We start from the raw sequence: 17,805 nt of genomic DNA on the forward strand, positions 1-17,805 counted from the left end.
CCATATAGCCTATGGGAGAACAACAGACTTCTGACTTCAATGATTGGCCAAACTGTCCATGATGTTTGTGTCGCTGCGCCCATGCACTTCCTCTCCACTGGACCATCCTGCCATGTCAGTGGAGAAGTTCTCAGCTCCATTATTATTATTTTTTCTTTTAGGAATAGCCTATTTATAGCCCCTCCGATATTCAGCTATTAGTGTAGATTTTCGTCTTACACAAACAAACGAGCAAATCGGTATTTTTGTCCTACACAAAGATTAAATTCCCATTGACAATACATGGAGAATTTTACGTGTCTAAGCAAAGAGACATTACGTCATGATGATGCACGATGATGAGAGCGCCCCTCACTTCACACAGGTGTGATCACTGATTGTTGAGTGGTGTAAACCACTCCTACAACTGGCTTTGTTAGTCTGTCTGTGCAAAAAAAAAGCTCTTTTAACATTAAAATTTTTGGCTCTGAAATGTAGTAGAAAAACTAGAAATGAGTAGAAATAAAAGTATTGGAAATTGAAGTACATGAAAATACAGTACTTGGGTAAATGTACTTAGTTAATTTATTGGTATCGCTATGAAAACACATTTTTAAAGCTTTTCATGAAAAAAACGCCTTTTTTCCATATTTATTTATCAAGATTTTCTATTATTATTATTATTATTATTATTATTATTATTATTAATTATTATTATTATTATTATTATTATTATTAATTATTATTATTATTATTAATTATTGTTGGAAATCTTTGGGTGAGAGCATCCCTGTCTGACGTTTACTACTTGGACGAATGTGGAAGCGTCACTGGTTCAGTTCAAGTCAAGTACGACGTCACTTTGTAGTCCGACGAATGCGGAAGTCAAGTAAAATACAACGTCACTTTGTAGTCCGACGAATGCGGAAGTGGTCCGTGGCAGCTTGCTAAGCCAAACACAGAGGAGGATGTTGTCATGTTGTAGTGTGATGTGAAACTCTCAGCTTTAAAACAAACATTATCCTGGATATCATTTATTGACATTTAGACCGTCGTTCCTTCTGGGCTCAGCTGACAGCGGACTGGGAACCGACTGAACCCCCAAAACATGGAGGTAAAATAAATACAAATAAACCTTGTGTAGCATCATTAGCTCCATGAGCTAACTACTACTATTACTACTCACACAGTGCGGAAATGAGCCATGTATTAGAGCTGTTTACATTATAAAATAAAAATAATATTAATAATATAGTGCTGCTGTGTTATAGAAACGTGTTTCCAGGCGAATTTGCTTTCATATTATCAGACGTTTCATCCCAATGACTGGAGGAGAGAGATGAACACAGATGAACAGCACTTTATTTACAATGTGTAGGTTTAGCCAGAGCTTATGGTACATTTAGACACTTGAATGGAGTGCATTTAGAACTAAATCTATAGGATATCAGATGAACAATGTGTCTGTCTAAACCACATTTTAATGATCTAAATAACATGCTGTACATTATAAACTATAGGATATCAGATGAACAATGTGTCTGTCTAAACAACATTTTAATGATCTAAATAACATGCTGTACATTATAAACTATAGGATATCAGATGAACAATGTGTCTGTCTAAAACAACATTTTAATGATCTAAATAACATGCTGTACATTATAAACTATAGGATATCAGATGAACAATGTGTCTGTCTAAAACAACATTTTAATGATCTAAATAACATGCTGTACATTATAAACTATAGGATATCAGATGAACAATGTGTCTGTCTAAACAACATTGTAATGATCTAAATAACATGCTGTACATTATAAACTATAGGATATCAGATGAACAATGTGTCTGTCTAAACAACATTGTAATGATCTAAATAACATGCTGTACATTGATTATAAACTATAGGATGACATATGCACAATGTGTCTGTCTAAACAACATTGTAATGATCTAAATAACATGCTGTACATTATAAACTATAGGATATCAGATGAACAATGTGTCTGTCTAAACCACATTGTAATGATCTAAATAACATGCTGTACATTATAAACTATAGGATGACAGATGAACAATGTGTCTGTCTAAACAACATTGTAATGATCTAAATAACATGCTGTACATTATAAACTATAGGATGACAGATGAACAATGTGTCTGTCTAAACAACATTGTAATGATCTAAATAACATGCTGTACATTATAAACTATAGGATGACAGATGAACAATGTGTCTGTCTAAACAACATTGTAATGATCTAAATAACATGCTGTACATTATAAACTATAGGATGACAGATGAACAATGTGTCTGTCTAAACAACATTGTAATGATCTAAATAACATGCTGTACATTATAAACTATAGGATGACAGATGTCATAAACCTATATCTGTCTAAACAACATGCTATCTACTGTACATATCATTCTGTACATTTGATTCAGTACATTGAAAAACACATATGAAACAAAAAAACACGAGTGAACTGCATATCTTTGTATGTGGTTAGTGTTTCATTTAGGCGCGTGCGTGTGTGTGTGAGTGCGTGTGCGTGTGCGCGTGTGCGTGTGCGTGTGAGTCAGATAATGTCTTTGTCCACGCTGGCATGCCATAACAATGAAATGCCACACACCCACATTAGTAATGTTGTTGTTATTACTGTGTCCTTCCTTATTATGTGTCAAATCAGTCGACACATCTAAGCTACATTCTATTGAAACTACAGGTAGCCTAGTAAGAAAAAGTAACACGCTCTCTATTATCATCATATTTATATAATACATGCTAGGTGTCATTCTTGCATATCTACAGTTATGTATGTGTGCTCTGTGCCGTGCTACTGGTCTACATGTGCACACAGTGCAGCGAGGAAGAAGTTATATTATGCTAAATTTGTTGTATTTGTATTATGTGTATTGCCTCAACCTGTAGCACCATGCGAAAGTAGGCCAATACCGATCTTGTGCGCAAATTATTATATGTCAAAACTGTTACACTGTGTGTGTGTGTGTGTGTGTGTGTGTGTGTGTGTGTGTGTGTGTGTGTGTGTGTGTGTGTGTGTGTGTGTGTGTGTGTGTGTGTGTGTGTGTGTGTGTGTGTGTGTGTGTGTGTGTGTGTGAAGGGGAGAATGTTTAGGCCTGTCACAAAGATGCAGAATGATATTATACTCTATATCTGATTGACATTATACCACTTAAATGGTATAAAAGATCGGTTTCTCCAGATCGGGTAAATTGCCGATCAATTGGAGTGACTTATTGGCCGATCACCGATCAGCGACCGAAATTGATCGGAGCATCTCTATGGTATATGTAAAGCTTTATTCCAGTACATAATGTGGTTCATCTTATGTTATTCATCTCTGTGCCCTAATATGATATTTTACATGACGGAAGAGCTTAGATGTCTCTCATATAGGTCTGATAGCTGTTGTTTATTTATGGTACAGCTTGTCCTTGTTCAGCTCAGTGGCCTTGTGGTTAGAGTGTCCGCCCTGAGACTGGGAGGTCGGGGTTCAATCCCCGGCCGGGTCATACCAAAGACTCTAAAAATGGGACCCAGTGCCTCCCTGCTTGACACTCAGCATCAAGGGTTGGATTGGGGGTAAGTCCCTGCGACATACTAGCGCCATGTCCAGGGGGTGTACTTGTACATCAAGCTGCCTCACACTACAGAAACAGGAGATAGGCTCCTGCCCTATGGGCCCCATGCTCGGCAAGGCTACTCCTTGTCCTTGTAATGTGATAGTACAACTATTGTCTGATTCCTTGTGCTCTGGGCAGAAGGACCTGTGCTTACTCTTTGTAAAGTTCATATCCCTCCCTGTCCAATCATGTAACAACACCAGCTCAGTGGCCTTGTGGTTAGAGTGTCTGCCCTGAAACTGGGAGGTCGGGGATTCGATCCCCGGCCGGGTCATATACCAAAGACTGTAAAAATGGGACCCAATGCCTCCCTGCTTGGCAGTTGGCAGTCAGCATCAATGGAATGGATTGGACAGTGTTCATATAGATGCTTATGTGGTTGTGTTTGGTGTAACAGTGTTCATAGAGATGTGGTTGTGTTTGGTGTAACAGTGTTCATATAGATGTGGTTGTGTTTTGTGTAACTGTTCATATAGTTGTGGTTGTGTTTGGTGTAACAGTGTTCATATAGTTGTGGTTGTGTTTGGTGTAACAGTATTCATATAGTTGTGGTTGTGTTTGGTGTAACAGTGTTCATATAGTTGTGGTTGTGTTTGGTGTAACAGTGTTCATATAGTTGTGGTTGTGTTGGGTGTAACAGTGTTCCTATAGATTATGTTTTGGTGTAACAGTGTTCATATAGATGTGGTTGTGTTTGGTGTAACAGTGTTCATATAGTTGTGGTTGTTTTTGGTGTAACAGTGTTCATATAGATGTGGTTGTGTTTGGTGTAACAGTGTTCATATAGATGTGTATGTGGTTGTGTTTGGTGTAACAGAACAGTTTTCATATAGTTGTGGTTGTGTTTGGTGTAACAGTGTTCATAGAGATGTGGTTGTGTTTGGTGTAACAGTGTTCATATAGATGTGGTTGTGTTTGGTGTAACAGTGTTCATATAGATGTGTATGTGGTTGTGTTTGGTGTAACAGTGTTCATATAGATGTGGTTGTGTTTGGTGTAACAGTGTTCATATAGTTGTGGTTGTGTTTGGTGTAACAGGACAGTGTTCATATAGATGTGGTTGTGTTTGGTGTAACAGGACAGTGTTCATATAGATGTTTATGTGGTTGTGTTTGGTGTAACAGTGTTCATATAGATGTGGTTGTGTTTGGTGTAACAGGACAGTGTTCATAGAGATGTGGTTGTGTTTGGTGTAACAGTGTTCATATAGTTGTGGTTGTGTTTGGTGTAACAGGACAGTGTTCATATAGATGTGGTTGTGTTTGGTGTAACAGGACAGTGTTCATATAGATGTTTATGTGGTTGTGTTTGGTGTAACAGTGTTCATATAGATGTGGTTGTGTTTGGTGTAACAGGACAGTGTTCATAGAGATGTGGTTGTGTTTGGTGTAACAGGACAGTGTTCATATAGATGTGGTTGTGTTTGGTGTAACAGGACAGTGTTCATATAGATGTGGTTGTGTTTGGTGTAACAGGACAGTGTTCATATAGATGTGGTTGTGTTTGGTGTAACAGGACAGTGTTCATAGAGATGTGGTTGTGTTTGGTGTAACAGGACAGTGTTCATAGAGATGTGGTTGTGTTTGGTGTAACAGGACAGTGTTCATATAGATGTGGTTGTGTTTGGTGTAACAGGACAGTGTTCATAGAGATGTGGTTGTGTTTGGTGTTACAGTGTTCATAGAGATGTGGTTGTGTTTGGTGTAACAGTGTTCATATAGATGTGGTTGTGTTTGGTGTAACAGGACAGTGTTCATAGAGATGTGGTTGTGTTTGGTGTTACAGTGTTCATAGAGATGTGGTTGTGTTTGGTGTAACAGTGTTCATATAGTTGTGTTTGGTGTAACAGTGTTCATATAGATGTGGTTGTGTTTGGTGTAACAGGACAGTGTTCATAGATATGTGGTTGTGTTTGGTGTAACAGGACCCCGGTACAGAACCCAGTGGGCCGGAGGCGGTGGCTTCACCCCCAGGAGGAGGACCAAAGTCCAAGGTACAGTTGGACCATCTTACAACAGACACATACTGTAACTAATAAAGTCCAAGGTACAGTTGGACTGTCGTCTTACAACAGACACATGTAACTAATAAAGTCCAAGATATACCAACTGAACCTTGTCATCTTACTGTACATACAAAAACAGACATGCAACTAATGAGGGGGGAGGGGGGGGGGGGGGCATGGGAGGTGAACTCGAAGAAAACGAGCACATGGTACTGTCTGTAACACACACACACACACACACACACACACACACACACACATACATACATACACACATACATACATATATATAATAAACCACTATATATAATATCAGTGGTTTTCAAACATTATTCTGGATCAGTGCCCACTAATCTAATCATGGTGAATATTGTGCTTCTCTTGCAGCTGGACACGTTGTCCAAAGAAGACCTGATTAAGTTTGCCAAGAAGCAGATCGCTGCCATGCAGAAAATGAAGGCCAAGTGTGCAGGTAAATGCACGGTGTGCATGCCATGCGTGCGTGAGCCTGTGTATCTGTTTCACTATAGCAGCATGTATGTGGCCCTTGCTATGCATGTGTGTGTGCGTGCGTGTGCTTAAACATTTTCTTTTGTTTTAGATTTTCAAAAGGAAGTTGCAACGCTCCAGCAACAGGCGAAAAGCAGCAGCAACACTTCAGAAGACTCCATTCTGATCCAGGTCTGTACGGTACAGATTCACACAGTCTTGTCTATTCCACGACTATTCCACAATCTGTCAATACTATATAGAGTCAGACACTTGTCTCCCTTCACGAAAATAAATTATATTTCAAAATATCTTCAAAACATATTTTTGAGGGGCGCTAGCTAGGCATGTAACGATATATCGTATATCGATATATATCGATATTAATCCCGACGATATGAATCGATTCATTGAAATTAAAAATCGCGATTTTTCTTTTTTTTTGGGGGGGGGCTAGTGTGTGATGTGAAATGTGAGCTTTAGTCACATTCCATCATATTCAAGTGCTTTTGGAGAGAAATGATAGTCACTTTCAGCTTTTGAAAAGTGTGAATCACGTCAACAGTCTGTCTCAGGAGACTTAAGATCCACACAACTCTTCTCCACGGCTGTTACACTAGTACCGTAAATATGCCTCAGCACACATCCTTGTTCCTTGTTTGACATTCCGTGTGTGTGTGTGTGTGTGTGTGTGTGTGTGTGTGTGTGTGTGTGTGCGTGTGTGCGTGTGTGCGTGTGTGCGTGCGTGCGTGCGTGCGTGCGTGCGCGTGCATGTGACGTAACAGGAGCTGACAGAGAGAATGGATTCGTTGCTGCTGGAGAAGGCGGAGACTCAACAAAGCCTGGTGTTGTCTCGTAAGGAACTGGAGAGGAGCAAGCTGCAGGCCAAGGTGAAACCAAGACCTTTACATCTTATAAACATCTCTAATACGTCCTTATTATTATATACTTATTATATAAAGAACTGGAGAGGAGCAAGCTGCAGGCCAAGGTGAAACCAAGACCTTCTTCTTTACATCTTATAAACATCTCTAATACGTCCTTATTATTATATACTTATTATATAAAGAACTGGAGAGGAGCAAGCTGCAGGCCAAGGTGAAACCAAGACCTTCTTTACATCTTATAAACATCTCTAATACGTCCTTATTATTATATACTTATTATATAAAGAACTGGAGAGGAGCAAGCTGCAGGCCAAGGTGAAACCAAGACCTTCTTTACATCTTATAAACATCTCTAATACGTCCTTATTATTATATGCTTATTATATAAAGAACTGGAGAGGAGCAAGCTGCAGGCCAAGGTGAAACCAAGACCTTCTTTACATCTTATAAACATTTCTAATACGTCCTTATTATTATATACTTATTATATAAAGAACTGGAGAGGAGCAAGCTGCAGGCCAAGGTGAAACCAAGACCTTCTTTACATCTTATAAACCAGTAGTTCCCAAACTTTTTCATGTCAAGGACCCCCAAATTGACACTCATAAGCCCGCGGACCCCCATTTGAAAAAAAGATATGCCAGGGACCCCCATAAGAGAAGATTTTGACGGCTCTAGCAGTGATTTTCTACCCGTTTAATTTCAAGGACCCCCAGTTTGACATGCATTAGTAGTCTACGGTCCCCCATTTAATGGCATTTCTATCTCTGGAACCCCCAATTTATATTGTAAAACCACTGTTAATTTAACTGAGAGTGTACAAATGGAACCAAATGGTTCCATTTGTACACTCTCTGAGTTACAGACCCATAAGGGTCCATTTGGTTCCAAATGATCATTTAGCTGGGTCCCCCCTGGAACTCGCTCAAGTACCCCTGGGGGTCCCCGGACCCCACTTTGGGAACCACTGTTATAAACATCTCTAATAAGTCCTTCTCTACATGCACATCCAATGTCTCTAATAAGTCCTTCTCTACATGCACATCCAATGTCTCTAATAAGTCCTTCTCTACATGCACATCCAATGTCTCTAATAAGTCCTTCTCTACATGCACATCCAATGTCTCTAATAAGTCCTTCTCTACATGCACATCCAATGTCTCTAATAAGTCCTTCTCTACATGCACATCCAATGTCTCTAATACGTCCTTATTATTATATACTTATTATATCTCTAATACGTCCTCAAACAAAGCCCCTCCTTTACATGCACATCAATATTTACAATTTACAATTGGCATTTACCAGGCGCTCTAAATTTACATGATTCTGAATACATTCCGTTCCAGTTTGCTTGGAAGCTAGTTTGACACGTCACATGCTACTTAAAAGCATAATGAAATTTAGAACATTTACCAACTTTCAGCAGCTGTCAAATATTCCCCTAGGGCGGCTGAATAGAAACCGTGTTAGTAGACACCTTTACAAACACATTGGTGAAGAACACTCTTGGTAAGAAACTTATTCCCAGATTTGACATTCTTCTGACAATATTCACTGACTAATAGCAGCTCTGACAGTGTGATAAACCGGAAATGTTTCCAGATGTGTAGGAACCCATTCCCATTCCATCTAACCCCACCCTAGTGACCACGTCGTACGTTGAAAGTAAAGCTCACGTTTTATCATCGTGTGTTTGTGTGTGTCGTCACGGTGAACAGGACGTGCACGGCGTGCTGCAGGCAGAGCTGGACTCTGTCAGAGAAGACCACCAGAGAAAGATCCGAGCTCTGGAGGGCAGCATGGAGGAGTCCAACGCCCAGCACCGCGTCGAGGTGGCGCGCTTCCAGAGCCTGCTGGCTGAGCGAGAGCAGCGAGACAGGGAGGAGGCCAGTGAGAGAGAGGAGAGGCCGTCCAGCCTGCAGAGCCGCGGCGAAGGGGCTGGCGGTTCAGAGGAGGCCCAGGGCCGCTGCCTCCGCCTGGAAGCCGAGCTGCAGAGCCTGCGCGCTCAACTGGAACTCATCCAGGAAGGTAACGTATTAGGGCTTATGTAGACTTAGATGGCAGTTTATGTAGACATTTTATGTAAACATAGCACTATATAGTATATATATGCATAGTTTGATTTTATAGATATTCCACTGTTACGTTCTTAGCTTACGTCTGATTCATGATAACTACTTGTTATGTATGTGATGTATTGCCATGCTTTTGGTTCTTGCTTAATATAAGTCGCTCTGGATTAAGACCGACTGATAAATGCCTAAATTGTAAATTGGCTGTAACCACCCAGGGCTCGTCAATATGTCCCTACTTACTTACACGAACAAAGTATTGTACAGTAACAACTAAAGTCTCTTTAATTTTTATGTTGTACTATTACTACAAAACAATCTAAAATAAAGGGATTTAAGATCATTAAAGCTGGGCTGTTGCCGCCTGGGTCCAATGCATTTCTGCCTACTTCCGGTCCAGGACTTGGCCCAGTTGGTTGTCCCCATTCTCAATAGAAGTCTATGTAGGAAAGCCGCCATTGGACTGAAGCCCCATGAAGTGAATAAAGTTTGCGTAAATCTGTCTATATCTAAGGCTCTGAGCGGGAGAGCCACCAGCGGGAGCTGACGGAGGCCCAGCAGGAGGTGGAGAACCTCAGGGAGGAGCTGTCCCAGAGGAGCCTGCAGCACCAGGAGGAGATGAGGGCTCTGGAGGAGGACTGCGAGGTGGAGCGGGAGAGACTCCTCCTGCTGCACGAGGAGCTGACTGAGCAGCTGGCGCTCAAAGGTACGTTCGTTCCCCTCCGTACTGGAGGCCAGGGGTTCCCCGTCACGTCAAGGACCCCCAAAATGACATTAATCAGCCCGCGGACCCCCCATTTGAACAGATATGCCAGGGACCCCCGGAAATGCTTTGGCAATGTCTCGGGACCCCTGCCCCGCCCCCTCCCGACCCCCAATATAAATTGACTGCTACAATAACCTTAAACGATTTTGGGCGGGAACCCCTTTTGGTGTTTTAAGCATTGTTATAATTTAGCTATTGAAAAATAGCAGATCTACAAGCTCATAGCGCGCCACCGAGTGGCGCGCTACGAGCTTGTAGGTCTGCTATTTTTGAAAAATCGTTTTTCGTTTTTCGTTTTTTTTTAAAATAATTTGGGGACCCCCTAAAATAATTTGGCGACCCCCCGAGGGGTCGCGACCCACGGGTTGAGAACCCCTGGGTTAAGGAGTAAATGTGACTCATAGAATGTGTGTTGGCTGCTGATTGGCTGCTGATGAAATCAGCTGTAAACCTGCTTTTATGCTCTTTTCATCTCGCTAAAGCATTTTACAAAATGCTTCCAGTCGAGTATTGTGGGCGATGCATTGTTCTCTCTCTCTCTCTCTCTCTCTCTCTCTCTCTCTCTCTCCTTCCCTTCACTCACTGTTATGAAGGGCTCGGCTCTCCACCTCTCTCTCTCTCTCTCGCTCTCTCTCTCTCTCTCCTTCCCTCTCTCTCTCTCTCTCTCTCTCTCCTTCCCTCTCTCTCTCTCTCTCTCTCTCTCTCTCTCTCTCTCTCCTTCCCTTCGCTCACTGTGTTATGAACTCTCTCTCTCTCTCTCTCTCTCTCTCTCTCTCTCTCTCTCTCTCTCTCTCTCTCTCTCTCTCTCTCCTTCCCTTCACTCACTGTGTTATGAAGGGCTCGGCTCTCCTCCTCTGTGCATTGGTTGGTGTTTACTAAATTACTAATCCGCTCCGCTGCCACCGACCCATTGCATATGTACAGTACAGCTAGAAATGCACTCTGTCTAATCACACAAGTAGGCCATACATGGCCTATTTATTGGCCTACAACAGCCAATAAGGGACCACCATTCTTACCCCGACATACATACATACATACTATTTTAATGAAAAGATAATGCGTGTGCGTGCGCATGTCCGTGGGTGCGTGCGTGTGTGCTTGTGTGCGTGTGTGTGTGTGTGTGTGTGCGTGTGTGTGTGTGTGTGTGTGTGTGTGTGTGTGTGTGTGTGTGTGCGTGCAGACAGCTACCTCCAGGACGTGCAGGAGGAGGACGAGGAACCGGGGCGGGGCTCCTCCTCAGGCATCGCCAGGATGCTGGAGCTGTCCCGCTGCAGCCAGCAGGGGGCGCCAGAGACACAGGCCCTGGAGGACCTGCAGGTGAGGCCTGGGAAGCCAAAAGAGAGATTAGATGTTTGCCCGGGACCCAAACTAGTGAACATTAGCAGATCTACAAGCTCACAACGCAGTATCCAATATCCGATATCTACAACTATTTCTGCTATTTATGAAAGTGCAAAATGATTAAATGCATGGCCTATTAAATAGTCAGTTATTCAGTTGATTATTGGTAGCGGCCTTTACAAATCCTAAAAGGCAAAAAGACATGTAATTCTTATTCTTTCAGGCCCAGAACACCATGGTCCACGACGAGCTCACTCTGCTGAGCAACGTGAAGGCGGAGCTGGAGGCGGAGCTCCAGAGGACGAGGGAGGAGTTCCAGACGGAGAGGGAGGAGCTTGAGTTCAAGATTGACGAGCTGCAGATGTGCCGGGAGGGTGAGCACCACGCCCCCGCTGCCGCCGCCGCTGCCTCGGGTGCGGCGACCGTTGACCCTACGGTGAGTGGTGGTTATTTTCTAACAACAAAACCTGACTTTTTTGTCTTCTTTCCAATTTTTTGATCTGCCCAAATAGTGAGGCAGCTTAAGGCCATATTTTAGCAAAATGTGGACGCGGCGGACAAAAGCGCCAATTTTTTTCCACATGCTCTCCATAACCATACGTTTCATTTTGGAAGGGGGGCCACGTCATCAAGATGTCAGAAGGCGGCCATCTTGGCGTTCAAAGATGGCCACCATGTAATATCTATAAGTGCCACTATCTCGGCTTCTAAGCCACTTAGAAGGTCAATCTTGGTGTCAAAATATACATTATCTAGGTCAAGGAATGCAATAAGGTCATTGAGAATATCAGTAGACGTTTATTTGTGCCAATATTGAATAAATACGGTCATTCTAGCAACATATTTACATCATCTTCAACTCTGTTAGCAGTCAGACACATTGAAAAAAGTGTGTGTGTGCGTGCAGTGAAAAGGGGAGGGGTCGGTGAATGTGGAAATTGTAATTGTAAATTGTAATTTGCGTCACAGCGAAATGTTGCGCAATAACAGTATGTCATACAAAAGCAATATTTGTACAGTAAATATGGCAGTTGCATGGATGCAATGTAGTGCAGATGGATTTCTGTGGCATGCATCCTTTTTTGTGCATAGAGAGATGTGTGCTAACGGAGTGATTTGGTAGGAGAAGTCGGACGGATAAACGGGCATATTGCTTTGCACCCCCTATAGTAGTAGGATGAGCATCAAAACTATATTTTAAATACTTTTCATTAGCACATGCATGCCTTTTACATTCCATAGGGCTGGACCACACATGGACCCCATTTGGTTGTTTTCTGCATCTTCCTCTGTGACCTGCCACCTTCATGTCATCTCTCACAGCATCCTTAAACCTCGTCTTTGGCCATCCTCTTACCTGGCAGCTACATCTTCAGCATCCTTCTCCCAATGTACCCTCATCCCTCCTTTTCACATGTCTAAACCATCTCAACCTCGATCACCTCTCTTGCTTTATCCCCAAACCTTCTAACCTGGGCTGATCCTCTAATTTAGTCATATCTAATAATGTCCTTCCTTTTCACTCCTAATGAGAACCATAGCACCCTTCATTTTGCCACATCCAGCGGTGCCTCCTTTTCATCAGTGCCACCAGCATGGCTGGTCTCACTACCATGTTATACATCTTCCCTCTCACTGGTAGCCTTTTGTCACAAATAACTTCTGAAAACATATGTCCCATTTTCTCAATACACTGGCTTCGCTTGCTAGAACATTTCCATCTCTATACTCACCTTAACCTGTTACACTACTGTCTAGCCAATTGGTACAAATCAATTTCTCCCTCCCTCACCATCTCTCTTTGCCTTACCTCTATACTTACTGTACCCTCTGAAACTCATGGCATTGCCCATTGACATATATATTAATTAATAATCTCTTTTAGAAGGGAGACCTGGGCTACAACAAGATGGCAACATCCTACTATAATGCACACAGTCTGTGTGTGTGTCTGTACATCTGTAATCCACGTAACTCGAGAACCGTTTGCCCCACCGACTTCAAATTCGACACACACGTTCCACACACCCACAGGGAGTGCAGTGCCCGGTGTCGAGTCGGTCGGACCCACGGTTGTCCAGAACCGCCCTTTTTCATTTGGCGGCCATCTTTGAACGCCAAGATGGACGCCTTCTGACATCTTGATGACGTGGCCCCCCTTCCAAAATGAAACATATGGTTATGGAGAGCATGTGGAAAAATTGGCGCTTTTGTCCGCCGCGTCCACATCATTTCGCTAAGCTACCGGACTAAAAATATTGTGTGTGTTGTCATGATTTGTCACGAGCCGAGTTAGCTTTGTCCGCGGCGTAAACGTCTTTAAATAGGGGTGGAGGGACTTAGCAAAGGGGCTAATTCTCTCAAATGTGACAATAGATAACGGTGATTGTTCTGATTCCAGGCTAGTCCGGCTGACCCAGACGGAACGGACGGCGTGAGCCTTGCGTCTATCACCGTAGAGCAGCAGGCAGACCCACCCAGTCCTCATGAGCAGCAGGCAGACCCACCCAGTCCTCATGAGCAGCAGGCGGACCCACCCAGTCCTCATGAGCAGCAGGCGGACCCACCCAGTCCTCATCAACACCACCAGGACCAACAGACGAGCAGAGACCCAGAGGAGCATCAAAAGGTATGGAGCAGGTCTCCCCCTCACCAGGAGAAGACCCAGGAACTGGGCCAGGAGAGGGTCAGAGTCAGGGAGATCAAAATAACAATCTCTTCTATAGTACATTCTATAATTGTGTTGACTTGTGAAAAACATTTTGTTGTTCTTCTTTTTCTTCTTCTTCTAAGATAATGACTAACATGGTTCTAAAATTGCCTTCCCGTACATATCCAGCTGCAGGAGGAGCTGAGAGCTCGGTGCGAGGCCCTGGCCAGCCAGAGGGACTCGGCTCTGGAGGAACATCGACGCGCTCTGGAGGTCCTGCGAGGCTTGGAGACGGAGCTGGGGGTGGCGGCCGGGGATGACCTGCTCCGTCGCTACCAGGCCACCAAGGAAGAGGCGGCCGAGGTTCTCCGTGACCTCCAGGAGATGACCCAGGAACTGGGCCAGGAGAGGGACAGAGTCGGGGAGATGACCCAGGAACTGGCCCGGGAGAGGGACAGAGTCAGGGAGATGACCCAGGAACTGGGCCAGGAGAGGGACAGAGTCGGGGAGATGACCCAGGAACTGGGCCAGGAGAGGGACAGGGTCAGGGAGATGACCCAGGAACTGGCCCGGGAGAGGGACAGAGTCGGGGAGATGACCCAGGAACTGGCCCAGATGACAGAGGAGAACACCAACCAAATGGAGAAGACCCATGCCTTGGAGCTGAAGCTGGAAGCTTCCCTAGGTGAGACTACACTATACACTGGATGGATTGCAATTGTTTGAGACAATCGGCTCACACTTAATTAGCAAATTCGTCAGAATCGCTCACATTCGTCTGTCGAAATGTAACCGGCAATCTACACCGATATCTACAACTATTTCTGCTATTTTTGAAAGTGCAAAATGATTAAATGCATGGCCTATTAAATAGTCAGTTATTCAGTTGATTATTGGTAGCGGTCTTTACAAATCCTAAAAGGCAAAAAAAGCACAATTAAATCACAATCAATCGCAATTAGCCGTTTGCTAAGTCCCTCCCCAACCTGTCCTTGTCCAATAGGCACGTTAGCAATGAGGAGACAGATCCAGTCCTTCTCACCCATAGAGATGCATGTTAAATGATGGGATTTCTCCATATAAATAATCGATCGTTTCAGTAGCAAGAGCATAAAACTGTCTTCTAAATCTAGTCAGCCAGGCCTGCAGTAGGCTATGCACTGGACACATGTCTTCTAAATCTAGTTAAACAGGCCTGCATTAGGCTATGCACTGGACACATGTCTTCTAAATCTAGTTAAACAGGCCTGCATTAGGCTATGCACTGGACACATGTCTTCTGAATCTAGTTAAACAGGGCTGCATTAGGCAATGCACTGGACACATGTCTTCTAAATCTAGTTAAACAGGCCTGCAGTAGGCTATGCACTGGACACATGTCTTCTAAATCTAGTCAACCAGGCCTGCAGTAGGCTATGCACTGGACAAATGTCTTCTAAATCTAGTCAACCAGGCCTGCAGTAGGCTATGCACTGGACAAATGTCTTCTAAATCTAGTCAACCAGGCCTGCAGTAGGCTATGCACTGGACAAATGTCTTCTAAATCTAGTCAACCAGGCCTGCAGTAGGCTATGCACTGGACAAATGTCTTCTAAATCTAGTCAGCCAGGCCTGCAGTAGGCTATGCACTGGACACATGTCTTCTAAATCTAGTTAAACAGGCCTGCATTAGGCTATGCACTGGGCACATGTCTTCTAAATCTAGTCAACCAAGCCTGCAGTAGGCTTTGCACTGGACACATGTCTTCTAAATCTAGTTAACCAGGCCTGCATTAGGCTATGCACTGGACTGCAGGTATGTTTTCCGTGAATCGTGATGAAGATTATGTACCAATGCCAGGGTATAATTGGTTGACGATGGTGACGTAATGATGATATGTTTCAGTACATACGCATCAAACCACCCAGCCGATCACATTATACCACCAACCACTCAGAAAACTACATATACATACATATAGACATGTACACATATATGGACATATGAGCATATGACGTGATGAATATATGTACCAATGCCAGGGTATAGTTGACGGTGACGTAACGATGATTTTACTATACTTAAAATACTACTTTTTTTCCTTCAGAAGCAAGGTACGTAGCAAATAGGTAAATCTAATAATTCAATATGTGAGACTAAGATTTGAAAGTTTATAGCGGTCTACAGCACTTGCACGCTCTGCTTGCGCACTAGTAGGCCATAATGGCCTACTTGTGTGCAACAAGCAAGTAGGCACTCGACAGAGTGCAGTTCTAGTTAGTATTATTGCCATCACCTGGTTGGGTCAGTCATGTAACTTTCCTGACGTTAAGCTGTGTGTTTGTTCAACAACACAGACATGATGTTAAGCTGTGTGTGTGTTCAACAACACAGCCATGACGTTAAGCTGTGTGTGTGTTCAACAACACAGCCATGACGTTAAGCTGTGTGTGTGTTCAACAACACAGCCATGCCGTTAAGCTGTGTGTGTGTTCAACAACACAGCCATGACGTTAAGCTGTGTATGCGTTCAACAACACAGACATGATGTTAAGCTGTGTGTGTGTTCAACAACACAGCCATGACGTTAAGCTGTGTGTGTGTTCAACAACACAGCCATGACGTTAAGCTGTGTGTGTGTTCAACAACACAGCCATGCCGTTAAGCTGTGTGTGTGTTCAACAACACAGCCATGACGTTAAGCTGTGTGTGTGTTCAACAACACAGCCATGCCGTTAAGCTGTGTGTGTGTTCAACAACACAGACATGACATTAAGCTGTGTGTGTGTTCAACAACACAGCCATGCCGTTAAGCTGTGTGTGTGTTCAACAACACAGCCATGCCGTTAAGCTGTGTGTGTGTTCAACAACACAGACATGACGTTAAGATGTGTGTGTGTTCAACAACACAGCCATGACGTTAAGCTGTGTATGTGTTCAACAACACAGCCATGACGTTAAGCTGTGTATGTGTTCAACAACACAGACATGACGTTAAGCTGTGTGTGTGTTCAACAACACAGCCATGATGTTAAGCTGTGTGTGTGTTCAACAACACAGCCATGACGTTAAGCTGTGTGTGTGTTCAACAACACAGCCATGATGTTAAGCTGTGTGTGTGTGTTCAACAACACAGCCATGACGTTAATCTGTGTGTGTGTTCAACAACACAGCCATGACGTTAAGCTGTGTGTGTGTTCAACAACACTGCCATGACGTTAAACTATGTGTGTGTTCAACAACACAGCCATGATGTTAAGCTGTGTACGTGTTCAACAACACAGCCATGATGTTAAGCTGTGTACGTGTTCAACAACACAGACATGACGTTAAGCTGTGTGTGTGTTCAACAACACAGACATGACGTTAAGATGTGTGTGTGTTTAACAACACAGCCATGACGTTAAGCTGTGTATGTGTTCAACAACACAGCCATGACGTTAAGCTGTGTATGTGTTCAACAACACAGACATGACGTTAAGCTGTGTGTGTGTTCAACAACACAGCCATGATGTTAAGCTGTGTGTGTGTTCAACAACACAGCCATGACGTTAAGCTGTGTGTGTGTTCAACAACACAGCCATGACGTTAAGCTGTGTGTGTGTTCAACAACACTGCCATGACGTTAAACTATGTGTGTGTTCAACAACACAGCCATGATGTTAAGCAGTGTACGTGTTCAACAACACAGCCATGATGTTAAGCTGTGTACGTGTTCAACAACACAGACATGACGTTAAGCTGTGTGTGTGTGTTCAACAACACAGACATGACGTTAAGATGTGTGTGTGTTTAACAACACAGCCATGACGTTAAGCTGTGTATGTGTTCAACAACACAGCCATGACGTTAAGCTGTGTGTGTGTTCAACAACACAGCCATGCCGTTAAGCTGTGTGTGTGTTCAACAACACAGACATGACGTTAAGATGTGTGTGTGTTCAACAACACAGCCATGACGTTAAGCTGTGTATGTGTT

At 43.3% G+C, this 17,805-nt stretch overlaps 1 protein-coding gene across 1 annotated transcript in view; it reads left to right on the forward strand.

Moving 5' to 3' along the window:
* The first annotated feature begins 919 nt into the window (after positions 1 to 919).
* gcc2 (GRIP and coiled-coil domain containing 2) overlaps positions 920 to 17,805 on the forward strand; it is a 52,403-nt gene continuing 35,517 nt past the window's right edge. The window contains exons 1-11 of the mRNA XM_079518098.1: positions 920 to 1,093; positions 5,556 to 5,624; positions 6,024 to 6,108; positions 6,238 to 6,317; positions 6,911 to 7,015; positions 8,734 to 9,043; positions 9,602 to 9,793; positions 11,037 to 11,173; positions 11,421 to 11,633; positions 13,599 to 13,826; positions 14,037 to 14,532. Of these exons, the coding sequence (XP_079374224.1) occupies positions 1,088 to 1,093; positions 5,556 to 5,624; positions 6,024 to 6,108; positions 6,238 to 6,317; positions 6,911 to 7,015; positions 8,734 to 9,043; positions 9,602 to 9,793; positions 11,037 to 11,173; positions 11,421 to 11,633; positions 13,599 to 13,826; positions 14,037 to 14,532 (1,921 nt within the window). The 5' untranslated portion in view covers positions 920 to 1,087. The remainder of the gene's footprint in view (positions 1,094 to 5,555; positions 5,625 to 6,023; positions 6,109 to 6,237; positions 6,318 to 6,910; positions 7,016 to 8,733; positions 9,044 to 9,601; positions 9,794 to 11,036; positions 11,174 to 11,420; positions 11,634 to 13,598; positions 13,827 to 14,036; positions 14,533 to 17,805) is intronic.

Source organism: Electrona antarctica (genome assembly GCF_951216825.1).
Source record: "Electrona antarctica genome assembly, chromosome: 13".
Classification (NCBI taxonomy): Eukaryota; Metazoa; Chordata; class Actinopteri; order Myctophiformes; family Myctophidae; genus Electrona; species Electrona antarctica.